The sequence below is a fragment of the Seriola dumerili genome, unplaced genomic scaffold (genome assembly GCF_002260705.1).
Source record: "Seriola dumerili isolate Sdu_G_001 unplaced genomic scaffold, Sdu_1.0 BDQW01000056.1, whole genome shotgun sequence".
In the NCBI taxonomy this organism is placed as follows: domain Eukaryota; kingdom Metazoa; phylum Chordata; class Actinopteri; order Carangiformes; family Carangidae; genus Seriola; species Seriola dumerili.
In genome coordinates this window covers 6,723,906-6,751,706 of record NW_019174311.1, presented here as the reverse complement: position 1 = coordinate 6,751,706, position 27,801 = coordinate 6,723,906, and the positions used below count along the sequence as shown (strand labels likewise).

The 27,801-nt window shown below is 42.0% G+C and overlaps 4 protein-coding genes across 5 annotated transcripts; all 4 read right to left on the bottom strand.

The window, feature by feature from the left end:
- Positions 1 to 114: 114 nt before the first annotated feature.
- Positions 115 to 3,041, bottom strand: hoxc5 (homeobox C5). The gene is made up of 2 exons (XM_022741581.1): positions 2,421 to 3,041; positions 115 to 1,197 (listed from the first exon to the last, which is right to left on the bottom strand). Exons 1-2 carry the CDS (start codon positions 2,896 to 2,898, stop codon positions 989 to 991), a joined length of 687 nt encoding a protein of 228 aa, XP_022597302.1. The 5' UTR covers positions 2,899 to 3,041; the 3' UTR covers positions 115 to 988.
- Positions 3,042 to 3,909: 868 nt separating this feature from the next.
- On the bottom strand, positions 3,910 to 5,999 carry hoxc6 (homeobox C6). Of its 2 annotated transcripts, none has more exons than XM_022741569.1 (2): positions 5,483 to 5,999; positions 3,910 to 5,034 (listed from the first exon to the last, which is right to left on the bottom strand). In XM_022741569.1, the coding sequence occupies exons 1-2, from the start codon at positions 5,877 to 5,879 to the stop codon at positions 4,724 to 4,726; spliced, it is 708 nt and encodes a 235-aa protein (XP_022597290.1). In that variant the 5' UTR covers positions 5,880 to 5,999; the 3' UTR covers positions 3,910 to 4,723. The 2 variants fall into 2 exon arrangements, with proteins under 2 accessions (XP_022597290.1, XP_022597291.1); XM_022741570.1 differs by having other exon boundaries at positions 3,910 to 5,031.
- A 9,431-nt stretch (positions 6,000 to 15,430) lies between these two features.
- Positions 15,431 to 18,860, bottom strand: hoxc8 (homeobox C8). The gene is made up of 2 exons (XM_022741538.1): positions 18,342 to 18,860; positions 15,431 to 16,971 (listed from the first exon to the last, which is right to left on the bottom strand). The coding sequence occupies exons 1-2, from the start codon at positions 18,775 to 18,777 to the stop codon at positions 16,655 to 16,657; spliced, it is 753 nt and encodes a 250-aa protein (XP_022597259.1). The 5' UTR covers positions 18,778 to 18,860; the 3' UTR covers positions 15,431 to 16,654.
- A 4,365-nt stretch (positions 18,861 to 23,225) lies between these two features.
- On the bottom strand, positions 23,226 to 25,109 carry hoxc9 (homeobox C9). The gene is made up of 2 exons (XM_022741573.1): positions 24,557 to 25,109; positions 23,226 to 23,498 (listed from the first exon to the last, which is right to left on the bottom strand). The coding sequence occupies exons 1-2, from the start codon at positions 25,098 to 25,100 to the stop codon at positions 23,254 to 23,256; spliced, it is 789 nt and encodes a 262-aa protein (XP_022597294.1). The 5' UTR covers positions 25,101 to 25,109; the 3' UTR covers positions 23,226 to 23,253.
- Positions 25,110 to 27,801: the final 2,692 nt, after the last annotated feature.

The following is a 27,801-nucleotide window of genomic DNA, read 5'->3' as shown; positions in this document are numbered from 1 at the left end:
AGTTTCACTCAGTGGACTTGTAGCAGAAATGTATTTAAATCCACGCCAGCTGCGCAATTCTACCATTAAACTCCTAATATCAGGAAGGAAAAAAAAATAGAAATGTGCAAATAGGAAATTTTCCCACTTTTAATTATGAGACTTTATTGGTTACAATCAACACATGAGCCATCTATCAGTTATTCTAGGCCTTGTGTAAACCAGGCACCGTGAGTTTACAAAGGAGAGGAGGAATGGCTTCATTGCACATCACAGATATCATCACACACAGTCGCTGAATTATACAGAAAGATTTCGATTCACAAGGATTATGACAGACAACATGGATGGTGCCTTCACAGAAAATCCACTCACTAACAGACACATCACACATCCAACCACTTCCTAACTTTGCACTGCAACATATTAGAGGGTCATCTTAAAAAAAGAGAAGGGGAAGAGGTGGGAACGTAGCTTTTTACTGGAGGGAAGTTGAGCTGTTACAGGACAGATCATGGTCTTTATGGTTTCCAAAGCAGCCAGGATTATGTTTTTGTCTTTATTTGATTCGTTGATCTGAACCATGATGATATAGAGTTGGAAATGATTATGCATGCTGTCACCCATCCTCCACTACTCTTATCCTAATTAAAAACATAGATTATTAGTAGCGTTGTGCAGCCTTTTCTGTGCACTGCAGACCAAAGCCTTGCAGCGTGAAGGACCCAGCTCCCCTCAACCTCTTGTCCCCTTCGTGCAGTAAAGTGAGGTTATCATCGCATGGGCAGCAAATTAATTTAGAAATGTAAACCGATTGATCAAAGTGAGTGATATTCAATACATTAGGTCCCAAACTGCAGCAAGTGACACATAATTGGTGATGAAGCACACAGAGCGGTGTCATGATGTCATTGCTCCTAGCAGTTCATCCGGAGGTCAGGCGGCACTCCAGCACTGTGCAGTGTGGGGCTGAAAACGTGCTGCATGCACCCCGTTCACTGGAGCACTTTTACTCCTTCACTTTGATCTTTGAGTCCTTCTTCCACTTCATTCGCCTGTTCTGGAACCAGATTTTGATCTGCCTCTCGTTTAGACACAGGGTGTGGGCGATCTCTATGCGCCTGCGGCGGCTCAGGTACCGGTTGAAGTGAAACTCTTTCTCCAGCTCCAGAGTCTGGTAGCGGGTGTAACTGGTCCTGGACCGCTTACCCTCCGATTCTGAAGTGGTATTAAAATAAGTTAGCTTTCAGCAGTATTATAGTCGTAAATAAATATAATAATAGGATGATAATAATATTATTACGTTCAAAAAAAGCTTAGTTATCCATAAAAATAAGCATTACAAGCAAAAATCTGTTAATTTATGTCCTCTTCCACCCTCCTTTAAAAGATCAAATATCTTTATATAACCTAATTAAACCTGATATTACGTGCTGTGGATTCGTGCAATAAAAATTTATGTCAGGCTGATAAGGATGGTTAACTAGATGCAATAAAATATACTCAGTTTAAAGGAGGGCCCTCTACACCCTTTCACATTAAAACATTAAAAAAATACAAGACTATTCCTTAAGAAATCCTATCTCATTGTAATACGTAAAATGAGATAAGTAATAGTGTGCTGGCCTCCCTGTACACACTGGCCTCGGCCTAATGCCGCTGCACAGGCGTGGAGGGTCGTGGGAGGAAAAACAGATGTGTAAAATCAAAAATAGTGGGATTAGAAAATGGAAACTGACGTCTTCCAGATATGTGTTCTATATTTGTGGACTTGGTCGTGCACAGGCGTGCTAAGTAAAGCAACAGGCCTATGCTATTGGACGTAAATATATTTAACACCCCTGCTGTGTGCTCCTGGATGTTTGCATGTGGAGAAACACAAAACAAAAGCAGCTTCTTTTTGCAGCAGCAGCAGTAAATGTGCTCACTGTCCATCTGCAGCCTAAATAGTCAAGCAGTGGTTTGAAGGCATGGAGAAGGAACAGCCCTATTCAAATCTTTTAGAGGTGAAAAGTTCATGATTGGGTCAGGGCATTGGTGTTTCCCAGAGTTCAATTTAAGGCTAAAGCTTCTCCCACACACACAGTCTGATAATGTAAAACATGTAGTTTAACTGAGACTACAAACAAAGCAAGGCAAAAAACTAATACTTGGAGTTGAATTTGTAATATTATTTCATAGTTTTATCACAGTTTGGTTCTCTTATCCAATTATACCACCATAAATCACCCCACAGATCACCTCTTCACCGTAACAGAGCAGGTTTACGAGCAATGGATGCCTTTGTCATAAAATTTATGACCGCGAGTTTTTATTATTTCCTGCGTTTGGCCTATAAAACTCAAGGGGGAAAGTGGAACGGGCGAAAAGAAGTGTTGCAGCGTTAAGAGTGAATAAGGGAAAGCATCTTAGTCGCACTTCAGAAAATAGGCAAACTTTACCGTGGCTCATGTGCAGTTTTGTCATCCATGGATAAATCTGTGGCCGCTGCTCACTGTCCTGACGCTGGTTCACATTTGTGTTTCGTTTCACCGATTGCGTGTTCTCCGCGTTTCTTTCGCTCTCTTGGCTCTTGTTGCCGCCGGATTTTGCGCTCCTCTCCGGGTCCCTGTCTGCCCCTCGTCCCAGCAGCGGGCTGCTGCCGTAGCTGAGCCCGCTTGCGTCCACGGACGAGCTACTGGAGACCATGGTTATCTGTGGTCCTGACGGGAGAGGAGTATCCGTATTGCCACGCAGGCTAGTTTTCATCTCCTCCCGTTCAACAGAGGTCGTAGGGACGGGACAAGTGAATATCCCGTTCACATTAACATCCTCATAGCAGCTGGACCTGCGCCCAGATAGATCGAAACTAAACATAGTGTTAGCAGAAGTTGTCTCGCTCGTTTGCCTGAGATTGGAGCTGTCAACATAAGAGCTCATTTTGAACTGCCAGCGATACTTTCTTTTTAAACTAGAGAGGGTTGCGGGATGTATGTTGCGCTTATTTCCCTGTTTTTGTTGATCATTGCTTTTCTTTGTAGCCGCTTTTGGAAAATTCAGAGCTGTCTGCCCTAAAAAAATAATCCAGGATTTATAGGTGGAGTAGGCTTTGGTATCTGTTTTTTTAATTCTTGATCCGACGCGCGCTGCCCAAATATGGGGTATTTGTATGGGATCACGTGCACATGTTGGCCAGTCATAAATTGGCTTTGATACTCAATGGGGATATTGATGAATAGGAGAAACGTGTCCGGTAAACTTTGAGCTGTTGGTTGTTGAGGACCAGGCAGGGATCTTTAGCGCGAAAAGGGCAGGACAGTAAGACAAGAGCGTCATCTGGTGTCTGGTATGGGGCAGGACGGTCGGGACCGGCCACCGGCTCCCTGTCCCTGACACACTGCCAGTCCACCATCAGTCCCATATAATAATAATAATAATAATAATAATAATTATAATAATAATAATTATAATAATAATTATAATAATAACAATAACAATAATTATTATTATAAGAACCATGTTAAGTGCACACTTGGTTAAACTGTATTTACGCACATGGACTTGAACCTTAAATGTCGCTAAAAGTGATGTTATAGTAATACAGCTACGGGAATGTCAGTGTTTCACAGTGTTTCACTTGGCTATTGAACAATAGCTCATCCTCGCGCTCCCATAATGCCAATCAGAAAGTCCCATATTTAATATTGAACAAGCCAAAATCTGCTTAAAAACTCGCTTCATCATATTATTTGTTCCCCACTTGCCTTATGGTGGAATTAAAATGTAATATCAAACCTTGGCGCGTATTTTCAAAGGCCTTTCTTTACGCCGTCATCTGACAGATGTGAGGTGGTGTAATGTTCCCAAAAACACAAAACGAGGGTGAAAGTTTTACAAATATTTTATTCCATGATACACAATTATGACAAAACATGAATTTGTAACCTCCCAAACAAAAGTGAAGAATTACTAGTGTACAAATCTATCTCACAAGGAAATCCTATTGAGTCAAATGATCAGAAACAGAGGAGGGCTAAGCGCAGTTTTATGTTATGCAGCGTCTATCAAAGCGGCTAAATGCACATAAGTCCTCACAGGATTTACATAATATACCGTTACTTGGATTATATACAGGCATTTCAGTTGTGTGGGAGAGAGAGAGTGTGTGTGTGTGTGTGTGTGTGTGTGTGTGTGTGGGTGGATTGTTGACTATCCGTGCAACTTTCAGGTTTATGCTGGACACTTTTCTGCGGACGATTCAAGTATAGATTGTACTGAGATCAGACCAAGTGTCCGGTCGGTCCTTCCCTTCCGTGGAATGTGCATGTACAATACTGATTTAAAGTCTGACCAACACTGTATTTTGTGAGGTGATCAAAGAGTTCACAGTGATGGATGGGGTGTGTGTGTGTATGTGAGTGTGTGTGTGTGTGGGGGGGTAAATACACAGATTTTACTGGCATGGGAAATAACACAGAAATTAATACTTCTTTTTATTTTCACAATACAAGTGTGACATTGCAATAAAAAAACCTTCAGCGTTCCACATGTCACAGGGGCCATACTGTGGCTGAAATAATCTGGATTTCTAAGGCTCAACACTCCTGTGGTTAACATGAGATATAAGTGGGAGAGCTGCGAGGAAGCTATCATGCAATGAAGTCGCTCTCAAGTCCATATAGATTTTTTTTTAGGTAGTTATGTTGGGTTTTAATGGTCATCAGGTGTTTTTATTCCCACTTCTTTTTTTCTTTTTTCTTTTTTACTATTCTGTCTTCTTGTCCTCGTCCTTCCCTTCTTCTATTGCGCCACTGCGTTCCTCCTCTTGAGAGGCTCCTGTCTGTTCACTTCCAGTCACCGTGGAGGTCAGGTTGCTCTCCTTCTTCCATTTCATGCGTCGGTTCTGAAACCAGATTTTGATCTGCCGCTCTGTTAAACAAAGCGCATTTGCGATTTCGATGCGTCTGCGCCTGGTCAGGTAGCGGTTGAAATGAAACTCCTTCTCCAGCTCAAGTGTTTGGTAACGAGAGTATATTTGACGTCCCCTGCGTCTGTCTGTCCCGTAGCCCACTCCTGCTGAGATACAAAGTAATGTCACTCATTTCATCGTTCACATTTCTCCACATGTGAGATTAAAAAAAAACAAGCATGCTGCTGCCTGTGGTCTGATAACACTTGAGCAGAAGTTTAGCCTGGTTGTTGGAATCAGAACTGTAATCTAAATCCACAAAGAAAAATAAACTCATTTAACTAGAAGACAAATCCTGTCTCAAAGGGCACCTTTGCTTTATTATCTAAAATAAAGAAAACATCCTAATGTATTCCGCCTGTCTCACGCTGCTGATTGTTGCTACTATATCATTCTTAAAATGAAAGCTGTTTGTTTGCACATGTAAAGGCCCATCTACAAGTCGAGGGGATACAGTAATGTTTTATGGGGTCATAAAAAGTAACTTACTCTCTTGGTAAGACATATCGTAAAACTGGCCCATTTCCTTAATTTATTTGTCGTAGTAAAACTCACCGCTGTGTGAGTTCATTCGCTGCATCCACGGGTAGATCGGGATGTTGCTTTTCTGCTCCTGCGCTCCTGCTCTTCCTTGATCCAAACTGTACTCTTGAGCAATGTGGCTTTGTGTATTGAGTCCCATGTTTGTTTGTCTGCAGCTGGGGAGCACGTCCTTGTCTTGAAGAAACACGTTTGATCCATATTCATATTGTGCCCTGCCAGACCCAAAAACGACATTATCTTGAGGAGAGTAGAAAGGTGTATATATCCGATTCTGGGTCACAGCAGCACCGTACGACGAAAAATGTCTGACTGTGTCATAGGTGGTGGAGTTTAGGGGTACGTTAGGCAAAACATCTTGACCACCGGATAAATGGCAGGAGAGCGACGGGTTTGCGAAATAAGAATTCATACCTTGCTTGTAACCCTCTCTCCAACTCTCCCCACTTCTTTATCGGTCTCTTTTCAATCTCCTTCCCAGTAAATCTCCTTCCCGTCTGTGTCAACCAACCACACCTTTCTCCAAGGTCTTCTTTTTTTTCTCGACTTTCTGTCTCTCTAACTGGACGTGGGCTACTTTGAGGATTCAATATTATTAATTTCCAATCTCCGGTTAAGACGCACAAACCCGAGTGTTATAGCCGAGGCTTGGCTCGGTGAGAGACAATATGACAATGTCAGCTGACCATTCTCCACCAATTGAGAGGCAGGAGTTGAGGAGAAACTGTAGCTTTTAGCTCAGAGCTTGAACATTAGTGCTAAATGCCGATAAACACAACGTAGAGTTGGAGTGGCACACTATACAGCCTGGCTGTGTGAGAGATTTTGGACTTTAAGAGATGTGGCGTTTAAAGAGGAAGTATGATGCAAACTGTGGCCGGTGTCACTCAGTGCAGTGATCACATTCAAAGGAAGCCGGAGGATTTGCATTGAAATACACAGGAACTCGTGTTTACATGTGTCTTAAAGGCTAATTAAGTTTTAAAACCATTTACTGAGATTTAATGCAAAACCCTCAACTGAGATATTGGGTTGTATTTTGTGTGAGTGCCTGTGTGTGTGTGTGTGTGTGTGTGTGTGTGTGTGTGTGTGTGTGTGTGTGTGTGTGTGTGTGTGTGTGTGTGTGTGTGTGTTGTCCAAAATTCACTTTTAATTGCACAACCCCCACTGCAGAGATATATAAGCAACAATATCTATACGTGGTCTCATCCCGCAGGACGCGCAGCCTTTTTCTACGGGAACTAAAATGAAAATGGCCATTTATTGTTTATGTCAGCCATGTCGACGAGTTTCCAACATACTGTTAATGTTTCCATTGTGTATGAATTATCTGGCATGTGAGCAGTCTCCATGTTTTTGCAGTGGACTGGGGGAGGGTGTAGGTGGTAAGAATGCGTTTATGGTGTCTCTTCTGTGAGGGCAATAAAACAAGTGACGTTCCCCAGCTCACCAACAACTATCTCTGCAGCAAAGCCCTGCAACACGAGCAGCAATCTCAACAAGCTCAGCAATGAAAGCCCCGCACAGCATGTGGAGGCATAAAGCAAAGGGGAAAGCGTATATAGGTCCAGTCGACTAGTCCAGAACTGCGTCTGAGAAGATCATTTCTGCCACTCTCTTGAAAAATCTAGTGAGTTATGCGACTGTCCAGCACGCGACAGACAAAACCGTCCACAGGTCAACTGTGCCCGCTGTTCACTATGAGCTGATGGCTCTCAGGTACAGTCTCTTTAACTCATAACAATAAAGAGTATACTTTCAATTTTACGCGCACAAGTTAGAGTTGAAATTACAGTATAAACGCAACGTGTTCAAATGCTTATGTAGATGTTCTAGTCTATTTCTCCTGCTCTGATTATACTTGGACATTCCTCTGACACATACAACACAGAGGAAAGGGGAACCGATAATTATCTCAGCAGTAAATGATGGGTTTGGAAATTACTTTCGAGGTGTTTTGCAATTAAAAAAAAAAGAGGAGAGAAATCTAGCAAAACTTAAGCAGTTTGTCTGAGCGAAATGTACTGTCTCTAAATGCGTAAAAACCCACATGAATGATATTATAGACGACAGCGTCTCTCACGCTCACTTTTCTGTAATCAACGTAATTAAATGACTTTTTGTCCAGTGGACCAGAGCGCATTTTTACGCCTCGAAAGCATTTTATTTTCAAATGTCAGACGCGTTAAAACTAAATAGAAAATAAACTACACACGTTCATTTGAAACTACAAATTTCACGTTATATCTTGGCTTTTCGCAACAGGTCATAACAGATATCAATAAAATAATCAATGCAGTTATTGAAAATGTCTGCTCAAAACGCAGTCGCTCTGGCTACAACAGCCTATTGGTCCACCTCATTGATTTCTTCAATGGGGTGAATACTTGCAACCTAAACGTGCAACACTGTTTGGTCTGTTGTTTGGGATCCTGGATAGACCATAAAAGAGACAAGAACAAAGAGGAGGAAGTAGCTGGTGCAATAAAAGTTTCCCTTCACCATATTCGTGGCCATATGTGACATCCGCGCCGCACAGATTTGAGGCAAATGAAGCGCAAAAGTTGGAGGCTGTCTTGTCCCTCTACAGCTGACCTGGGATTATTTTCTCCTCTTCTTTTTGATATTAAGAGACGAATTATTTGATGACGCGGTAAAAACAAACACATGTAGCAGGATGAAAATACTCGGAGTCCCAATTTATATACAACTGGGCTATTTTCAGCCCAGAGAGGGGACAAACACAAAGTGTTGAGGACATTAAAACGTGAATTCACAACTCTACCTGCGACATGAAATTTGGATTTAAATTCAAACAAAAGAAATGAAGCAGAAAATGTGATGAATGTAGTGTTTTGTAGTCGGTGTTAGTTTCTTAATTTGTCATGCTCACGATGTCAGAAACAACATGTGCGAAAGTCTTTGTTTCATTATAACAGTTTCTTTGTGTCATCACCAGGCCATCGTTTATGAAAAAAAGCTCTAAGAATTAATAGACCTATTCAATGTGTGATTCCAACTAAAAATATATTAAATGAAATTTGGGTTTCAAAACACTGATCTTCCTTAGGCTAATTGTAATTCACAACCTTCCCCCAAAAAAACCACGCTGGTCCATAAAGTTCAGGTTGTAAATAAAGGCTGAACAGTGAAGCCAATGTGTGGACTGGAGCGGCTGGAATGCAGCAGAGGTTGTGCCAGTGTGCAGAATTAGAAAGGTCATTCTTTCCCTCGTGTTTTAGTGTTTTATTGCGGCCCGTGAGGCAAATCACATGCGCGGCTTTTGATGCAGGAGCGAAAGAGGCCGTTTGGTCCACGTTTCCACGATCTTACACAGGATATTATGACCGGCGATAAACGCAAGAACCAAGAGGGTCTAAGACGAAAATAATTAATTATTAACAATAGCCTGGTACTAAGTACTAACCAGTAAAATTAATAATCAGCATTAATAATTCATTAATGAACAGTATGTGCTCTTCATTTGTAGTTATCTACGTGAATTTGCATTGAAACGTATGAAAAAGATCATGCGTAACGCACGTTGTTGTTATATTATCATTATTATTATTATCATTATTATTATTATTGTTATTATTATTTTTTAATTATTATTATTATTGCATTTGCTGGTGTTAAATGTTCCTTATTAACATGCTGGGTCAGATTTAAATTTACGCTTTAATTAGTTTCTCTGCTGAAGGCCTGACTTTTACAGCCTTCTCCCCTGCAGCACAACAGGGCCCATCCACTCCCATGAATCTATACCGCTTCTCCTCTGCATGCCTACAGATGTGCATCAATATCCAACATCACAACATCACTCAGTATTAGTTATATGGGACCTGTAAAATTTCCTACATTATCAGCCATGATTAAAAACACAGCGAGGGAGGCAACGTCTGGTCAGCCCCTGATGCTTTTTCCTCTCCCCCGCTTCTAACCTTACTAATAAGGAGTAATTCACATACTAACAATGTAAAGCCCTCTATAAGCACTTTACCATCGCTGGCCAGCCCAATTAATGTCCGGAAGTGTTCGACTTTATGCTCGTTAAGCACTCAGAGAGCTGTTGCCCAATGAGCGCATGTTGATCCACACATCATAAATTATGACCATTAGTAGGCAAAATTTTGGTCCTGTCGGGATTTGTAAGTGAGGTTCTAAATGTGGTGATGCGGACAGATTCATGACTTCATGGAGTTTTATGTGAACCTATCTCTGGTTTTTAAAACACTGCAGGGCAAAACAATAGACTGTGGTTTTCCCCTCTTATTTCAAACCAAGATTTACCTAACAACCCAAATGGCATGCATTAAATGGACTCTCTCTCTCCCTCTCCCTCTCTCTCCCTCTCTCCCTCTCTTTCTCTCCCTGCAGGCATGGATACTGGGCAGCAGCGGACACGATCCATTGCAACAACAATGTTTCATAAGGGAAAAGCAAACAACGTGTGTAACAGTAGGTTATAAGACTTTAAAGGCTTCCAGAACGAGGCTTTGCCAATAGTTTTACAAGACTGAGACGCGGGACCGCTGCGCTTCAGCAGGGGACAGAAACACATGAAACCACTTTACAACACAAACTATATTTTGTCTCTGTACAGACAATAATAAAACACAGAGGGGGCGTTTCACCAAGCCGAGCCTCGATTAAACAAACACTTTCAACTTCAAATACACACACACACACACACACACACACACACCAACTTTATTTTGGGATACAATGCAGGCCGCTGCTGTGTACCATATTTTTTGCCTTTACACACACACACACACACACACACACACATACTCACTGGCACTCTCTCTCTCTCTCTCTCTCTCTTATCTGTTTGTCACATGCTGAGGATATTTTGAATTTTGAACCAGGAATTTTTAACCCAGTTACTGAAGTTTATTTGATTCCAACTAGTTGGCACCATTCATACAGACTGAGCGCAGCTCTATCGCCCTGCTCGCTCGGGTTAAATGCCTGTTATTATTGGTGGTGGTTTTGTTGACAATGAGGACAATTGTGATGGTTTCTGCTCATGATGTAAATAAAATGACATGCTAACTCCTCACACTGTCGTCAGTGATTATGTCACAGAGCCCGAGGCCTCATTGGCCACAGATCACTGCATCTCATTGCATCAGAACAAAAACAATGAAGCAGACAGATCCCTCCTTCCTCCTTCCAAAGTCATAACAAACAAGAAAAGCAGACACTCGGAAACACTCGTGCTTGTCAGCTCGTGCAGTTACCCGAGGAGTGTGTGTATCAGCTGGGTCAGCTGACATCCGCAGTGAACCGCCGCCGAAATCCAGCGGCCATAAACAACAAGCCCCAACACCCGCCCACCTCCACTTGCTATCGCTTCTGGTCGCTAGGGGGCACTGCTGAGAGCTATCTGCGTGTGTCAGTGTGTACATACTCTAGCCCGTGTGTGTGTGTGTGTGTGTGTGTGTGTGTGTGTGTGTGTGTGTGTGTGTGTGTGTGTGTGACATGCGCGTGCGTGAAACTGCATATAGATCTCATTCCGGTTCTTGGCACAGACTGGATATAACAAGTGACAACAAGCATGGGGACAAGAAATAATTAGAGCACATCAGGCAGCTCTGGACGCAGTTTGTCACTGCCTGGTCACAAGGGCCTATGAGTGATGAGAAAGTTTACTATCAGCAGGCAATTTATTACAACAGACTGGCACAGCATCTCTACAATGCTCAGCTAACGTGAGCTAGTGCACACGCAGGTGCTGCTACACCAGCCACAGAGGTACAATGGCAGTCGCTCTGGGCAACAGCAGCTTCCCAGGCTACAGGTCAGGTCAACACTACACGGAACAGACACTTCCACCTTCTCATGAGCTCACACACTCACGCCTCTGCATCATTCATCATCTCAGCCAAGAAATTACCAGCTGATCGTCAAACAAAACACGAAAACACTGAGAGAGAGCAACAGAGAAATGTGTAATCTTACCCCAGCAGGCTCTCCGTAGTTTGTAGCCTCTCTGTTGTCCAGCTCAGCAGCTGAGGGGTCACGATGGCGAGTGGGAAATATCAACACAGCGCGCACATCTCCCGTGTTGCTGCTGGCTGTCCTCACATCCCCGGCGATAGGGAGCTTATGGAGGCGGGGTGTCTGTTTGCCGGGAAAAGTCTTTTTCTCGCAGGTTTGCTTGCTTGCTCCTTTTCCCTACCGAGTCGAGGCTTTATTGCCTCCGGGGGGGGGGGGATAGACGCAGGCAGCGGTTGGTAGAGGCGGCGACTGTCCCGAAGATCCCTCTGTCAGGAAGTCGGAGATCGGATGAATATCACACGAAGCAGCGCCAAAATGACAGTGTAGTGTTTTTATATTAGAGTAAAGAAAAAAAAGGCGTTTCTACGCCCCAGCTTAGTCTGCTGCTGATACAAGGGAAGGACCAGAGAATAGACAACAGCATAAAGTTCATGTTCATAGAGCGTGTGCCACGTGGCTTGCTGCAGCCAATCGCAGAGAGGATTCAGTCGTAAACTTTTATTACTCAGCTGTAAATTTCTCCCTTTAACAACCAGGAATGTTTGCACCCATCTTTCCCGTTCTTTTTTTTTCGATTTCACAAACCTAAAAATGGCCACACGATATGACGCGCGATGCTGAAATTTCCCATATGTCACAATTTAGACGTGCGTCAAAAAAAAATGACAGTTGCCTTGGTAGACAAGCTGTATGCCATCATGTAGCCAAGCCAACGGGAAATAAAAGTGTGTGAGTGAGAAAGAGCGGGAGGGAGGGGAGAGACAGGAAAAGAGACAGAGAGAGGCATATGAGACATGGAGAGAGAGAGAGAGAGAGAGAGGGAGGGAGAGAGGGAGAGAGCGAGAGAGAGAGAGAGAGAGAGAGAGAGATGTCTAATTAAACTTCAATTAGGCTAAACTATACTTCCATATTAGGGCCTGTGTCTCACTCACTGGCTCTCAGGGTGGATTACATGACAGTGATCAGATGTTAGGTTGTACTGTTCCACACATCCAGCGTCAGATACAAGCTCCAGGTGCGAGGCAACATCACAATGATGATAGATTTAACTAAGTGGCTTCAAGGTACCGTTTAAAAAAAATGGAAAAGCAGGTAAGGTGGAGTTTAAGGCTGCAGAGGAGAACCACACCACATCTGCTAGCAAATCTCATGACAGGGAATCAACACGCATTGTAAATCAGGTTCAGACGTTCAACCAGATATTAAGTTTTGCACAAAAAGAAGGAAAAAATTATGTCTTTTGAAAACACGGGCATAAATTTCCCATCTTAGAAATATGGAGAACATGAGGCGAGCACTGGCTTTGTGAGAGAATTTCTTCACTTTCAGCAAATATACTGCATCGAAATACGTTTAAAAAATACCAGAATAAGAGGATTGAGGATGAAGAGGACAAAAGAGGAGAAATCATTTCATTTGAGCCTAACACGAAGGTTGTATCTGTAAATCCCACAGCGCAAGGCCCCTCGCTTTCTTTTTAAGAGAAATACATGACATGCAGCCTCGTATCAGCAACGAATAAAATAAATAATCAAAAGAATGTGTGTTACATACTTGGATGAGCGGTGCATCTTGTCCTTGCAGGCCGTGATCTCCACACTGAGCCTCGGCACACACAGACAAAAGATGCAGATCCAATCCGAGCCGTGCCTTTACACCGCCAATAAAGTTTACAGCAGGTACACTAAACTTTATTGGTAATGTCAACCCTGTGGTAAAAGTACAAACACACACACACACACACTCACAAACACACACACAAAGGGCCCATCCGGGCTGCAGAATAGCTGTGACTTGGGGACACATCCGGAATTTTCTAAAGACTACAGGCAAATAGAGAAATAAACACCCTGAGTGAAAAGCCTGCGCTTTGACGCAACATTGCTTCACTCAGGGGGAAAAAACCCTAAACAGAACATCTGCGAGACCTGTTTGCTTTTGTGATATCAAATTCTATTTTCTGCTATTATATTCTTACATCAAGGAGAAATCCTGAATTAAAAAAAGGTTGCATATTCTACAATTTCCAGAGATAAAATTCAATCAAAAATCCTGTACCACTGTACTTTCGATCCGATTTCATTCGTTAGAGGACACCAGCAGTTTTACCAAGCAAACACAATAAATGTTGTGTTTATCTTTAGTTAGTTTTACTGGGAAAAAATATAAATAAATAAAAAATATAATCAATTAAAATATAAATGAAACAGTTAACTGCTCCTTTCTTTTTTTCTGTCTCTAGAAATTGTGTAATTCTATTTTCTATTAATTTTTCAAATCCAACACTCTGCCTTTAAATAACAAATAAATAAACAAATAAATAAACACTTTGGATTAAATTTAAACATGGGCCCGGTAACTAAACACTATTCCAACAGTCTCCTAACGCTCATATGAGTCTCCAGTGTCAAGTATTTGCATCTACACTGTCTTATATACACATTGAATGGATCACTTCAGCTTATTCTAACAGCAGCCTATAGTACAATAATATAACTGAGCGGATCAAAAGCAGACAGACTAGACGCACCAGGAGCTTTGAATAATTTAGATGCTTGAGACTGAAACAACTACACGGAGAGACGACGCTGCTAATTAGTTGAAAAGCAGCTCCCAGAATATATTTAGCCACATTTTGAAAATGAAAAAGTGAGCAAAAGGTTTAGGGAAAGCAGCGTGTTTTTGGCCTTCAAATGAAAGATACAGCTCCAAGGCTATTTCAGTGAAATTCTGCTTCAAACACTAGGTGGAAGAGGAAGAGGTCAAATTACATGTTTTGGAAAAGAGGGATCACATTTCTATTAATAGGCTATAATAGAGTGAGAACTGGTGTTTTAGCAACTGTAACAACACTTCCAGTGACCTACACTGATGTGTGTTTGAGGCATGTTGTGCTGTTTAGGTTGCGTAAATGTTAGCCTCCTCACATTTTATGGTGACTGCTCCTCTCAGTTTAGTCTAAACGGTCATCATAAAGTGAGCAGCAGCTGCAGGAGAGGAAGCACAAGGTGTTACCTGCACTTGGCCTCTCACTCGGTTTGTCTGGACACCAACACCTTGCATGGTATAGACAGATAAAGCCTCCCTCATGCTTTGCCATTATTTAGTCTGATTATTAACATAGCACGATAACACATAAACAGATGTTTGTTAATCTCACCTCAAACAGCCATTATTCATCCCGAAATTCATTAAGAAAAGCTTCGTGTCCTCCCAGAAGAGACGAAGTTTCTTATTAAGAGGATGAATCAAATACGACTCAGGCTTTTGGGAGTACGCATGCTGTGAATGGGATTCACAGCCTTTCCTTAAAAGGTAAAGGGATACATCTGCAAATGCAGGTCTGGCGGGTTTTTTTTTTTTCTAAACGAATAAGTTGCAAAGTTTAAATTAGACAAACTTTACACAAGAGGTGATTCAATATGCTAGAGAGCTCCCCCTCCCTCCTGCCGCCCCCAGCAGATGATTTGAGCGCATATGGGCTGAAAATCAAAGCATCATCAAAACATCAACATTGTTGCATGTTCCGCCATTTCCTCGTTGAATTGCTAGTATTATTTGAACTAAATTACAGCTGGAAGTGTTCCCGAAAACTGAGTGCTGTATTGAGCTCTGAGTGTTTCTACGGCGTCTGAAAGTTTATAACTTGTTAAACAGAAAAGCAGCGAAGTGGCAAAACAATAAAATAAATGTGTAGACTACATATTACATTGGACTGTGACTTAGCTTTTCAGTTCGCGTATGTATGCGCCTCACTTTTTTTTTATGTGTGTGTGTGTGTGTGTGTGTGTATGTGTGTGTGTGTGTGTGTGTGTGTGTGTGTGTGTGTGTGTGTGTGGGCGGAAGAGGCAATACTTCCAGTAACCGAGGCTGTAATATCAATAAAAAATAAATAAACAGAAATGATTGTGAGCCATCTTGTTTATTTGTGATTTTACATCAACAATGGCGGGGACACACAATTCCGTCTTTCACAGGAGAAACACCAGGAAACGAGCATACTGTTAACATCAATATATAACAAGACGTACATAAAGATTATATTCAGTGCAAAACAACTACGCTATATCACCAGCACATTAAAATAAAAATTCCCTTACTTTAAAATCGTTGTAATTGTAGCAGGTATTATCATACACAGTACATGTGCGTTATAGGCAGTTTTAGTTGTTGGGGAAATAGCTTGCAATCAAATCAGAGCGATGCCATAAGTATGGAATAGAAATTCTGCAAAGGCAAGGCTCTGAGTTTAGGTAGTGCCGTGGTACAATCTCAACATTGTTTGCTTGGCTTTGAGCTAATTGTCTTCCCAAGACTCACAAATTGTCTTCAACAAGTGTATATTGTATATTGGGTAAATGCTACATACATAACTTAATAATATAAGGTTGATATAGAACACTTTAAAATTAAAACCATATGAAATCTCTATATTCAGAAATCTCTATTGCAATTTCCCCAGGTTTAGGTAGCATCAAAGGATTTCAAACGATTGCATTTCCCTGGTAATCCTAGAAAAAGATGTCTGAGGAGCTAATGGCTATCTTTGTCTAGGCCATTCACATGAAAACAAGTAAAACAGTAACAGTAACAATTAGAATAATAAAACTTGTGGTTTATACATGGGCTGATAGCCAATGTAACTGCTGCGATGATGTCTGAACACTCACTACTAAGTTATAGGCCTACATTTCACTTACAATTTCGCAAAGGTTACTCTGAAATGATGTTCTTTTTAAATGTAGGCTATAATCTATTTACAACACAGGTCGGCGTTGGTCATTTTTGATCTTGTTTGGCTATGCTTTTGATACAGTTATTATTAAAAGCAAATTTGTAAAAAATAGCTAAGCCATTTTCCATCTAACATGCGTTTTAATTTACCCCCTTTTGTTTTTTTGCAAGGGCGACAGTCCTACCAAAGAAAATGTGCTACAGGCGTGTGTAGCTTCTACAGAAGAATCCAAATGGCAATGCGGATCATGTTATAATCGTGAGAGGGGAGAATTTTGTCTATTTATGACAGCAATATTGGTGGGATTCCTGTTCCCCTCTTGACAAAATGAAAGGGTGGTCATAAAGTTGACGCTCTCTGCCTCCTTGTGACTCGTCGTCTGTTTATGGGACCTCTCTTTTTTTCTCTTTTTCAGCCATATAACCATAAAAAGGACCATAAAATCACTCCTTGGTCTCCTCTTTCTCTTCCGCTTCTTTCTCTTCTGCTTCTTCCCCTTCACCGTCCTCGTTGCCCTCTTCCTCGGCCTCGGCTTCAGCCTCTCCTCTTTGACCCGGAAACTTGTCTTTGTTGTTCTCTTTTTTCCACTTCATCCTCCTGTTCTGAAACCAAATCTTCACCTGCCGCTCGGTGAGGCTTAGGGCGTGGGACACCTCGATCCTTCTCTTGCGGGTCAGGTAAGGGTTGAAGAGAAACTCCTTCTCCAGTTCAAGAGTTTGGTAGCGACTGTAGGTTTGCCTCCCATTCCGTCTTCCTGGGGCTTGAATGAAATAAAGCCAGAGGTTAGCTGGACTGACCACGGTCCCCCAGAAAAACATGCAGATGATGATAATTAATTCTGCATTTACTTTTTTTTCCCCTTCAGCATGAATACTAATCATTCAGCTCCTTCATTAGCGTTCACCCTCATAGTTCACATTCACTCATAAAGAGCGGGGGGGGGGGGGGGTTATTTAAAGTGTAAGTTGTGTACATCAACAGTAATATCTATTAGGCCACACATATCCCAAACACACAGTGTGGAATTTCAAAATAATTGTCTTCTAAGTAATGATCATTTTCACTCATGTTTGTGCCATTCACAGTTCTGTGCAGGAGTGATCAGCTGCCTGATGCAACTTTTACACCCGCTCCACTAAAGAGTTACTGGGTGAGTATGAGGAGACAATGTATTTCTGTTTTTTAAAAGCATGGATAACAATAATGAATTCATATTTTTATTAATTTAAATTATTAATGCCAAACAGAACTCACATATTCTATTCTATTTTAGTTTGAGCTTGTTTACAGAAATTCGTGTGGTTTTCCTCACTAGCAACAGGGCCTATACAAGCCTGATTAAGATTTTCAGACCCACACTCACACACACAGAGTGACACACACAGGAGTAAGAATAAGGAGGGAGGAAAAAGTATGAAAAGAGAGAGATGGGGTAAAGCTTAACTGTAACAACATATGGGGACAGGCTCATGATAGATATCTCTCTGAGCAGATAAAAATGAGGCTTACACCTGTGTGGAGTTAATGTAGCCTGATAGCCTCAACAGGATGATCCATGAATGGAAGAGCTAATATCTACAAAGCCCTTATGGTTATGGCTCTATGAGCCTGAGCCACATTGGGCCTGTGGGTCAAATTACCCCCAAACCCTTAAAACCCGGATTCTGGATAATCGGGCATGTTGTGTTTCAGCTAACCCCTCCTGTCACTCTGCATGCTTACTGGTGTGTGTGGTGCGATCATATTTTAAACTATGACTTATTCATCCTTCCCCCTAGTGCGTTTAGAGTTCTTGAAATATCTTATGTGAACGATAATTGACTTCAAAGAGCTGGTGTCATGAGCTGTGATCAGCAATTCAGTGTTTTAAAGGCACTTTTGAAAGCAGCAGTTCAGCCCTGTATGGACATGTGCTGCAGAGCAACAGCAGCCTGCAGTACAGGTTGTATGTGCCCCATCATGTTCCCTGACTTATTTCATTTTATAGTTTAGAGACACGCTCATATATATATATACTCAGGCATATTTAGCACACATGCACACAAACACACGGGCAGACACACGCTGACGCACACACGCGCGCGCACCGAGTAACACAGAAAGAATAGGAAATAATTGTATGATTCTGACCGTGGGGTCTCATCCAAGGAAACATAAGACTGGGAGAGGAGTTTTGATTTAAGTGGCCTTGTCCTTCTCCGGGGTTAGAGCTGCTCGACGATTTACAGTCTGGGTATTGCGCTAGGCTTGCGTCTTGCTGGGTACCATAAAGCGTTTGCCTCGGAAGGGCTTCATATCCATAAAATTTCGTTGCGTCTCCGTGGCAAGCCAAAGCGCAGGGGTTTTGCTGGTATCCGGGGTTGGAGATCCCCGTGGTCCCGTGGTGGAAAAAGTCCTGCACATGATGGGACGGGTGCTGAAAGCCCGGTGCGGCTGCTCCGGGTCCGTAAACCAGCGTGTGGCTGCGGGCAACGCTTTGTGGAAACCTGCAGTCGTAGTAAGTTGGCTCCAGTGACTCGCCGCCTTTGTACTTAGAAAAAAGAGGGTTAACAAAATAGGAGCTCATGTTTAGTTAGCATCAAGCAGACGGGCTCTCTCGCAGTTGAATATCTCCTTTAGGATGATGGCAGCCTTTTGTTTAGGGTCCCAACTCGCACAGCGCACACAGGCAGACAAACCGGAACTAGGAGAAACGCTGCCCCTTTGGACAATCTACGGCAGCTCACTCTCTCTGAGCCGTTCCTCTCATCGGATTTCTCTCGCAGTCGTGAGTGGTTTTTTCCAGGTTTTGCGGGCTCAAACCCGGCTCATGGCATGTGCTTTGGATGTGCGTTAGCTAAGCTTAAAGCTGGCTTGCTCGACCGGCACAGTCACAGACGCTGCTCTTTTCTTTCTTTTTCCTTTTTTTTTTTGTAGCTTCCCAACCCAACCACGCCCACCCAAGCGGCACCCCCACCGCTCCTTGCCAACGCTCCCCCCACCCCTTCATCTTTCTGCGACCGGTCAGACGTGGGCCCTACGTATATCCACCTTGAGAGGAGCTGCACTAATCATAACCAACAACCCAAGAGGCTTTAAATGTGATCAATGTTATATTTATCACAAAAGCTTTTGTTATAAACTGATCCATGGAGTTGTGAAATGGTCAAAATATAAAGACTACGAGACGTGATGCATTATTTCCACTATAGTCTGGATTTATAGTTTGGCTTGTTGTCTTTGCATGGAGGTTATGAGGTGTATAAAGCAGGAAGGGTTTCCTCTTTATAAACGGATAAAGCTGTTATAGCAGGAGTTGGTGTTTGCCCTCTCAGGCCCTATTGAAGGTTATACAGTCATTTCTAGAAAAGAGGTGACCTTTTATGGGCTCCACTAGGTCAACATAGCATTTGAGAGTTCATAAAGACCAAAATGTGGCATAAAGCAAGACAAAAAATACTCAAACTGAAGCTATGACACACAGGCCGACGAGTGAAATAGTGTGTGAGTTTAAGACAAAACATCCTCCTCGGTGTAATCGAGTAAAGAGCGACACACTTGCACTATGCGCTGTAAAACACCGACACACGCAAATATAAACACGACCTATGAATACTAGGTGCCACTTACTGACCCCGTAAAACCGGCGAGGATGAGCAGTAAATCTCCCTCGTGGAGGAGTTCATAAAATTTTACATTGGATGTTTAGCTACAATCAGCGCGCGCACAATTCCCAGCTCAATACTTGTATGGGCTCTCTCTCCAAATATGCCAGTGTGGTTTTTGTGGGGTTACTGACGTTTTATACACATCATCGTAAAATATGAAAGGCGCACTGGGCGAATTTATAGACCTTTCACACTCTATAAATATGCAGATTGCCAATCATTGTTGCACCCTTCTTGGGGACTTTGTACTGCTCGTGCAGACCGTCAAATATCAGTGATACAAATGAGCAGGTAGCTCTTTTTTTAACAAACTGTGCAGAGACAATAAGGGAATTATTATTATTACTGACTATTATTACTTTTATTATTATTATTATTGTTGTTGTTGTTATTATTATTGTTATTATTATTATTATTACGTTTTGTTGTGGTATGATGTAAGATTTTTTTAAGTCTATAATGTTGCTGTTGTTCTGTTGTCCCTGCTTATTGTATTGATGTGATGTCACTGATGCAATTGTTTATGAACTGACTGATAATAAAGTAGTATTTATGTATTTAAACGTGGTTCCTGGCTCTTCATTAATTATCTTTTTTTGTTGGTTTGTTTTTCCAGTAAAGTCTTTTAATTGACTTACTCTTTCTTTTGAATTTACACCATGAAAAATAAAACCATAAAACAGGCTACAAAAAATCCAGAGCCAGAATGCCGTGGCTAAATGTAGCTATTGATGCCCTTTGTTCTGAAACTAGAATCTGTCTGAGCCCAATTATCTGATTTTTAATGGGAACAAAACGGATGGCAATTAAAAAATACCACAACATCCCATTTAACTCATAAATTCACGGACATTGGATAAGACTTTTAAACCAGAAACTGATCTAAAAATTCACATGACAGGACAGAAGAAAACAGAAACTAATGACTAAAAAAAAATTATGATGAATCAAAAAATTTTTTTTTTAAAAACCCTGTTTGTGCACACATTCTGTGCCCAACACAACAACCAGCTCGCTGCATTCCGGAGTGCTGCTCTGCGGCCTATTACACAAAATGCGGTGGGTGACCATATCTGTCATTTTGTCATCGATAGGTTACTCTTCATTCTTCAGCCAAGCCACAGAGCTGTAAAAAAAAAAAGAAAAAAAAAACCCTCAACACACAGACCCCGCTCAAAACGTGGATCAACAGCGTCATCTAGTGTTGAGATGTGACCCTAAACCTGAATGAATCCACCAATCAGAAACAGCTGCGATGTGGACAGACAGGGTTCTCCTCATCTATCCATACCGTCCACGTTTCTTGTCTTTTTCTTTAAATAAAGCAGCTGTTTAGCACCACATCTGTAACTACATGCTTTCAGTCTCTGTTGTTTTACAACAGACTCTAAATAGTTGTTGTGCTGCATGTTTTCCTGTCATGGCCGCTACCTGCTCTTATATAAGAACTTACAGTGCTCTGCAGCACGCATATTTATCAACAATAACTATTGACGTTTTCCCATCTAATTGTAGGCTAATAGACCACTCATGTGATGAAGTGCAGGGGGGCTGCGGATGGCCCATCAGGCAAAAGTCCTCTGAACAGTGCGCATGACTCTCCTTTGAACGAGTCCACCACCACCGTCCATTAAAACCATAAAGTAATTTAGCCCAGACGTCTAGCCAGTTAGTCGAGTTTGCTTTGTTCGTCTGCATTTGAGACAAACAGCCGAGCTCCAACAGGGGCTGTAAAACTGGCATTTTTGTCCGAGTCGAGCGGAAACGCGCTGGATTGGGCTTTGAAATTACTGCATCCTGTCCGTATTGTTTGCCACCACAAAAAGGCAATTTAGACCTATCCCAGGAAACAAATGCGAGACATGGGAAATTGTCTCTCACTTAAAACTCAGCTGCTCAAATTCAGACTCGGATTTTCTGATCGCCTATGGACCCGGTGCACGTAAAAAAAAAAAAAAAAAAAGAACTACAAGCCTGGCAAGGCAATTCATTTAGAAATATTTAGCAACGAGTAGGCCTACGTTGTAGCTACGTTCTTGGAAATGTGACATTTGCACAAATGTTTTTGGATACTTTCATTTTCATATATAGGGGGATGGATCCTGGCTATTAAATAAATATCTAAATAAATAAATATTCTCCTGTAATAATGTTTTGTGTGCAGTTTAAATTGAACTATAGGCTACTGCTGTAGCTGCCCAACATTAGTAAAACTGTACACACATCGGCAAGGAGAATTTTCTACCGCAGAACCGATTCTTAATGTTTTCTGGAGAAATGTATTTTTTCTCTAACAGGCAAACACGGCTGTGTGTGTGTTCATTTGATGTGTGTATACAGATTGTCCCTTAGTATGAGTACAACTGTAAATGTACATTGTAAACTGAAAAGAAGGCTAATTAAGAGCCCAGTTTACAGCAATACAACACTGAATTAAAGCAACCCTCTCTTGCTTAAGTCTTAACCGCGCTGAGACGTTTAAGTTTTCGACTTCGCCCGTTTTTGAGGTGGCACAGCCGGTTTTAGGCCTTGGCTGTACTTGGAGGACTGCCCGTCCACCAAAACATATGAGACGAAGAATAGTGGAGACATAATAATGCACAAATCATTCATCTATTTGCAATATGTGGCTTCGCCAGTAAAATAATGACTTAGTTTTAGTGACTTCCACTCTCCTGCGGTTTTTAAATCAACAAAATACTGGAGAGGATAGATGAGATTATGTTTGTTAGGCCCTCAGTGCAGCCGTGTAATGACTAAACATGACACCCACTCTGAGTCATAATAAATACAGAATACAAGCTCTTAGTGATTATGTTTATATTTGCAGAGGTCTATATCTACACTCTATAATTAAACTCGTAGACTACAGTCCAAAAAAAGATGCACAAATACAGCAACAACTATCACAAAAATACAAGACAGACAAGTCCGATCGCAGATGTTCTGTTTCTGTACAAAATACTACACCTGCACAACAACGTACAAAGGAAGTAAACATGAAAAAAACATTCACATCATAAATTATGGGTTTGTGAAATTCAAAAGAATTCAAGTATTCTCTTTCTTCGGACAGTTTTAACGTATCCAAACAGCGCTTGTATAATTCCTCTTACAAAAAAACACAAAGATATTTCGAGGTGAAAGCAGAATGTAATTTCTCCTTAGAAGTGTTTTCTTTCTTTTTTTTTCTTTAACGGTTGACACATAATTGTGCATTGGAAAAAACATAATCAGCATCAAACAGTCTCCAAATTAGGGTTAATACAAAATCCAACAAAGTGATAAATATGAAGAGAAGGGGGGGGGGGGGGGGGGTCATTGTGTGTTTTGGTACAACTGTGCTGTCCATGTGACTAGTGGTTATTATGGTTGTTTTCTAACTGCAGTCCATATTATTGTTCTTTGCTGTCGTTCTTTTCTTTGTTCATTTTCTTCATCTTCATTCGCCGGTTCTGAAACCAGATTTTGACCTGCCTCTCGGTCAGATTCAGGACCCTCGCGACCTCGTATCGGCGGTCTCTAGTAAGGTACATATTGAACAAAAACTCCTTTTCCAGTTCGAGAGTCTGGTACTTTGTGTAAGGGCATCGCTTCTTCCTTGTGGAGCGGGCATGTATCCAATTTGCCACAGGATTATCTGCAAACAAAAACCATAATAATAATAATAATAATAATGATAATAAAGGCAGAATAGCAATAGGGCCAACACAGTGACATTATCAACACTGAATCAATGACAAATAACCACCAGATTAAGTGTTTACAGCAATTCTCTGGGCTCGTGAGATGATGCTACAATTAAAAACAGTTTCAAGTCATACACAGGTTTGGTGTTTACAATTAAGGCTAAGCTGATAGTAAACATTTAGAGGAAAGATCCTCAGCCCCAGACTATCCAAGCCTACACTGATTTGCTTCCTTGTCCCTTTAACTTGTGAGTAACACCGTCGTAAAATACTCAATGCGCTTATTCACTTTATTGGCCCATAAAAATGGCCCGTAGTTCAAGCCGTTACAGGTCCGTGGTGAAAGTCCTCGAGTATGTCCCTACATTCCTCAAGTTGGCTGCAAGAGTCGAGAATTTGTTCTGGACCCAGACAGGAGAGCAAATTTTCATATGCAACTATATACATATCATCTTCCCATTATTTTGTGGGTGAATAGTGCATTTTACCACTGGGGATCAAACTGAGCCAAAATGTGGCTTTTCCTCACACGATGGGCCTACATAAAAAAGCCAGGACTGAAAGCCGGTTTATGGGGCTTGGTGTGCCGTATGTGATGGCACGGGGTCAAAATATGGTCGTAAAAAAGCACCATAAGGCATTTGCTGATGAATATTGATTCATATTTCGGATTAGGTTGTTCATGTAAAAAAAAGAACACCTTGCATGGTTTTCACATCATGCAAAATCCTTCCAAATTCAACGTCTTCCTGTAGGTTTGAGTCCATGTTTACAACCCCGTCTGGTTTTATAGCCCCAATATTAGCCTAGTAGCGTTTGTCTTTTATAGTTCCTAAAGCTTTCCCCCTAGCAGAGGCGATTCAGAGCAGAGCAGAAAAGGGAGGATGAAACAGCTTATAATTTCACTTTATGCGGGACGTTAAAATGCCTCTAAGCAAAAATCACTTTTACACAATCCCAAAACAAAACTCCCAGCCGGTTGTAAAAGACTGTAGGAGCTTGAACTTACTCGGATCTAGCTCCGGCTTCTCGTCTTTATGTTTCCCTGGAGCCAGGAGCTCCGACTCGGGAGAGGGGACATTCTGCTGCGTCTTGTCTCGCATGTCAGTGGATGAGCAGTACAGATAATCCGTGTAGGTCCGTCCGCTGGAGCCGAGGCACTCGCCGGCTCTGTGCTCCTGAAATGCGTCCGGCTTCAGCCCATAGTGCCTGCTGTTCCCCGGATAGCCATGGAAAGGCACGGCGCCTGAAATCGGCTCCAGCCATGACCGCATATACCTCGAGTCTGTGCCTAAGTGAGGTTGGTGACTGTATGGATGGTAAACCACTGATGACTGGGAGTGTACAGGGGCCCAGGAGGTGGAGAAGACGGGTGCCTTGGGTGCGAAGCTGCAGGAAGGATAGTCGGCACACTCCGGTACTAGGGACGTCGGACGAGGGCCGGCTGAGTGCGAACCGGGCGCCGAAAACCGAGTTGCAGCAAGGACATCCTCGTTTTCATGGTTGATCAAGGAGTCCACATAATAATTACTTATGGGACCCGTGGTCGACATGTCGAAGCTTCCCCGACTCTTTTACATGCATCCGATTATTATATGGAGTGTATGTGTACTTTTTTTATCTAGCCATAGAACAATCAAGGCAGGTAATTATTTCTCAACACTTCCCTGCCTGCTATTGGCTGCCTCAACGACACGTGATTATATTTACCCCCACAAAAATTGTACAGTGGATCAATGCGCCACTTATCCTGGGATACCAATGCACATAAATCGGATTAAAGAATTTGCTCTTTTGCTCTTTTTCTTGGACGTTATTAGAGGTAACTTCAACAACCATGTTTCTTTATGAGGAAAAGATGCCGTTGTAGCGCTAATAGTGGACCTTTCTCCAGTCGCAGAACAGACCTGCGCACATTACGTCTAAAACCGAGCGAGGCACTATTTGATGGTGTAATCAATCTCTGTCTGGCAAAAGCTACCGTAGCCCCGTGTTGCTGCAAGGAATAGTATTACAGCATTAAAGTGTTTATTGAATCGCTGACGAGTTTTATCTTTATCAAACCCGCAGCACATTTGATAAAGTGAAGGCTTTATAACTTCCCGTGGAATGCTGTTTATTTCTTAACGGGGAGAGAAGCCTCCACAGTAGCTACATACACACAGACGAGAGAGGGAATCAAAATACGGCATGCAGGATACTACAACAATAAAGTTAGCGCTGTTTTAACGAGGGCGCAACAGACCAAACATTTCCTAAATGGGATCTGCGGAGATAGGAGAGGAGGGGATTCAGATTCTTGACAAGCAGCCCACTACAGTGGGCTATATTCAGCTAGTGACCGTTCATGTTTTTATGCCCATCAATAAATTTTAACGAGGACCATTTGATTGTTCATAAATGTGTCGTTAATAAGACTGCATCCGGGTTCCTCGCTCAACATAAAACCACCACCACTGTATTCATGTGAAACAATTCATATCAAACTGAAAAGGCCGTGGACAGGAAAGAGACTGCAGAGCAAAGGAGGTAAAAAGGTTCGTTAAAGGACTAACTACATGAAAGCTTTGATGGCAGGGATAACATTAGCCTACTGTTTTATCTAATGGCAGGAGTTTATTGTTTTGCCCTGCAATATACTAGTGTAGCCTGTCAGTTAGCAGGCTGTGAAACAACCGTGAACTCTTCTTCTGCAGGGTTCCAGCGACACAGCAAATAACACAATACTAATATACGACGAAGCGGGGGCAACTGAAGAAGGCACCGGTGTCATAGGGAGCACAATTAGACTAATTGTAACATAAATATTGAAAGTTTAATGCATAAGTGCAGACTGGGTGAGCTAGACAACAGCACAGCGGATGCATTAGTGAATCCTACTAAAAGCAGTACACGTTATATTTTTGTGATGTATGTGACATTGGTGCATTTTGAAAAACGGTGATGCTGACGAGTTATTGTCTGGAGTTTTAATCTTAGCCTGTGTGGAAGTGTAAGCAGTCATGTCTTTTCTGTGGTTTTGATGTGTTGCAGGCTGTTTGTTTGGGGTTGTCGCCTGTGTATGACGGTGTGCGTAATTGCTGTTTTGATGTTTGACATTTTATCTTTTTTTTGTTTGTTTAACTGTGGATGCGTGGTGGGTAAAAAATAGAGGATTTAACTTTAAGACGAGGGAACTAATGTGCACATGTGTGTAGATCTGACAGTCGTGCGTATAAGTGAAATTATAGTAGTGCGGCCGAACAGACCACACTTCCCTATAGTGATATTAACTCAAACTGCATGGGCGCACACTGTGCCATAAATTGCCAAATGCAGAATGACTGTTTAACCAGAGAGACCAAAAATATAAATTTCAAAAAGTGATGTGTGATTTACAAGTGATGATTACACGTGTAGGAAAATATCTAGTCAAGTCTTGGGATTTGAAAACAAATCCTGTCTTTGTCAACGCCAGAATACAAGGATCAAATGACGTCACTAATTTGTCTAGACTAAATTCAACTTTATTCAAAATAATTTCTCACTCCGTAGAATTATTTGGTGTGATATTCAATATTCGGACTTTGTGGCGTAAAAGAAAATGTAATCAGTAGACGAATTAACAAGTGCGATGTTTGTCATGGCTGCTGAGTTCAGATTCAACCATGAAATTTAAAAGGCCAGACGCCAGACCTTAACCCGGATAACGCCAAACGGTGTCCTGGAGTGCGCAAGTCTATGGCGACTCAAGTATTCTGCCACATGTTTGCAGAAATAAAGCCGTTTGCTAAGTTTACCTCAGATCAGATCAGATCGCTTTTTCACTTGTGTGTTTTCTGCAGGTTGAAGGTCTAAGTCCGTTAATTCCACTGCTGCCATTAAAGCTGAATGTAAAAGTGCTCAGTGACCATTCATTACAATAACATATGGTCATATAAATACATTATATAGTCTATGTCCATGTCCAGAGTAATCCAGTGAAATCCTTTATATTGTTCTGGGCGTGTGCGCCAGTGTGTGTGTGTGTGTGTGTGAGAGAGAGAGAGAGAGAGAGAGAGAGTGTTTGCGTGCACTGAGTGTGTTGGTGTCTCGGGAGCTGCGTTGTGTGCCTTCCCTCATTACGCTTACACGAACTCAGTCCACCGCAGTCGACAACTCTGCCAAGCCTATACGTGGCCATGGTCATCGTCTGTGTGTGTGTGTGTGTGTGTGTGTGTGTGTGTGTGTGTGTATGTCTGTGTCTGTCTGTCTGTGTCTATTAATGAGAAATGA

Bases quoted from the DNA above. Each gene is read 5' to 3' on its own strand.
- hoxc5 (XM_022741581.1), bottom strand. From the start codon at position 2,898: ATGAGCTCTTATGTTGACAGCTCCAATCTCAGGCAAACGAGCGAGACA. The intron at 1,198-2,420 runs GTAAAGTTTGCC...ATACCACTTCAG, and splicing joins AAAACTGCACATGAGCCACG to AATCGGAGGGTAAGCGGTCC.
- hoxc6 (XM_022741569.1), bottom strand. From the start codon at position 5,879: ATGAATTCTTATTTCGCAAACCCGTCGCTCTCCTGCCATTTATCCGGT. The intron at 5,035-5,482 runs GTGAGTTTTACT...TTTGTATCTCAG, and splicing joins GCGAATGAACTCACACAGCG to CAGGAGTGGGCTACGGGACA.
- hoxc8 (XM_022741538.1), bottom strand. From the start codon at position 18,777: ATGAGCTCCTATTTTGTTAACCCTCTTTTTTCTAAGTACAAAGGCGGC. The intron at 16,972-18,341 runs GTCAGAATCATA...ATTTCATTCAAG, and splicing joins TCCTTGGATGAGACCCCACG to CCCCAGGAAGACGGAATGGG.
- hoxc9 (XM_022741573.1), bottom strand. From the start codon at position 25,100: ATGTCGACCACGGGTCCCATAAGTAATTATTATGTGGACTCCTTGATC. The intron at 23,499-24,556 runs GTAAGTTCAAGC...TTTTGTTTGCAG, and splicing joins GAAGCCGGAGCTAGATCCGA to ATAATCCTGTGGCAAATTGG.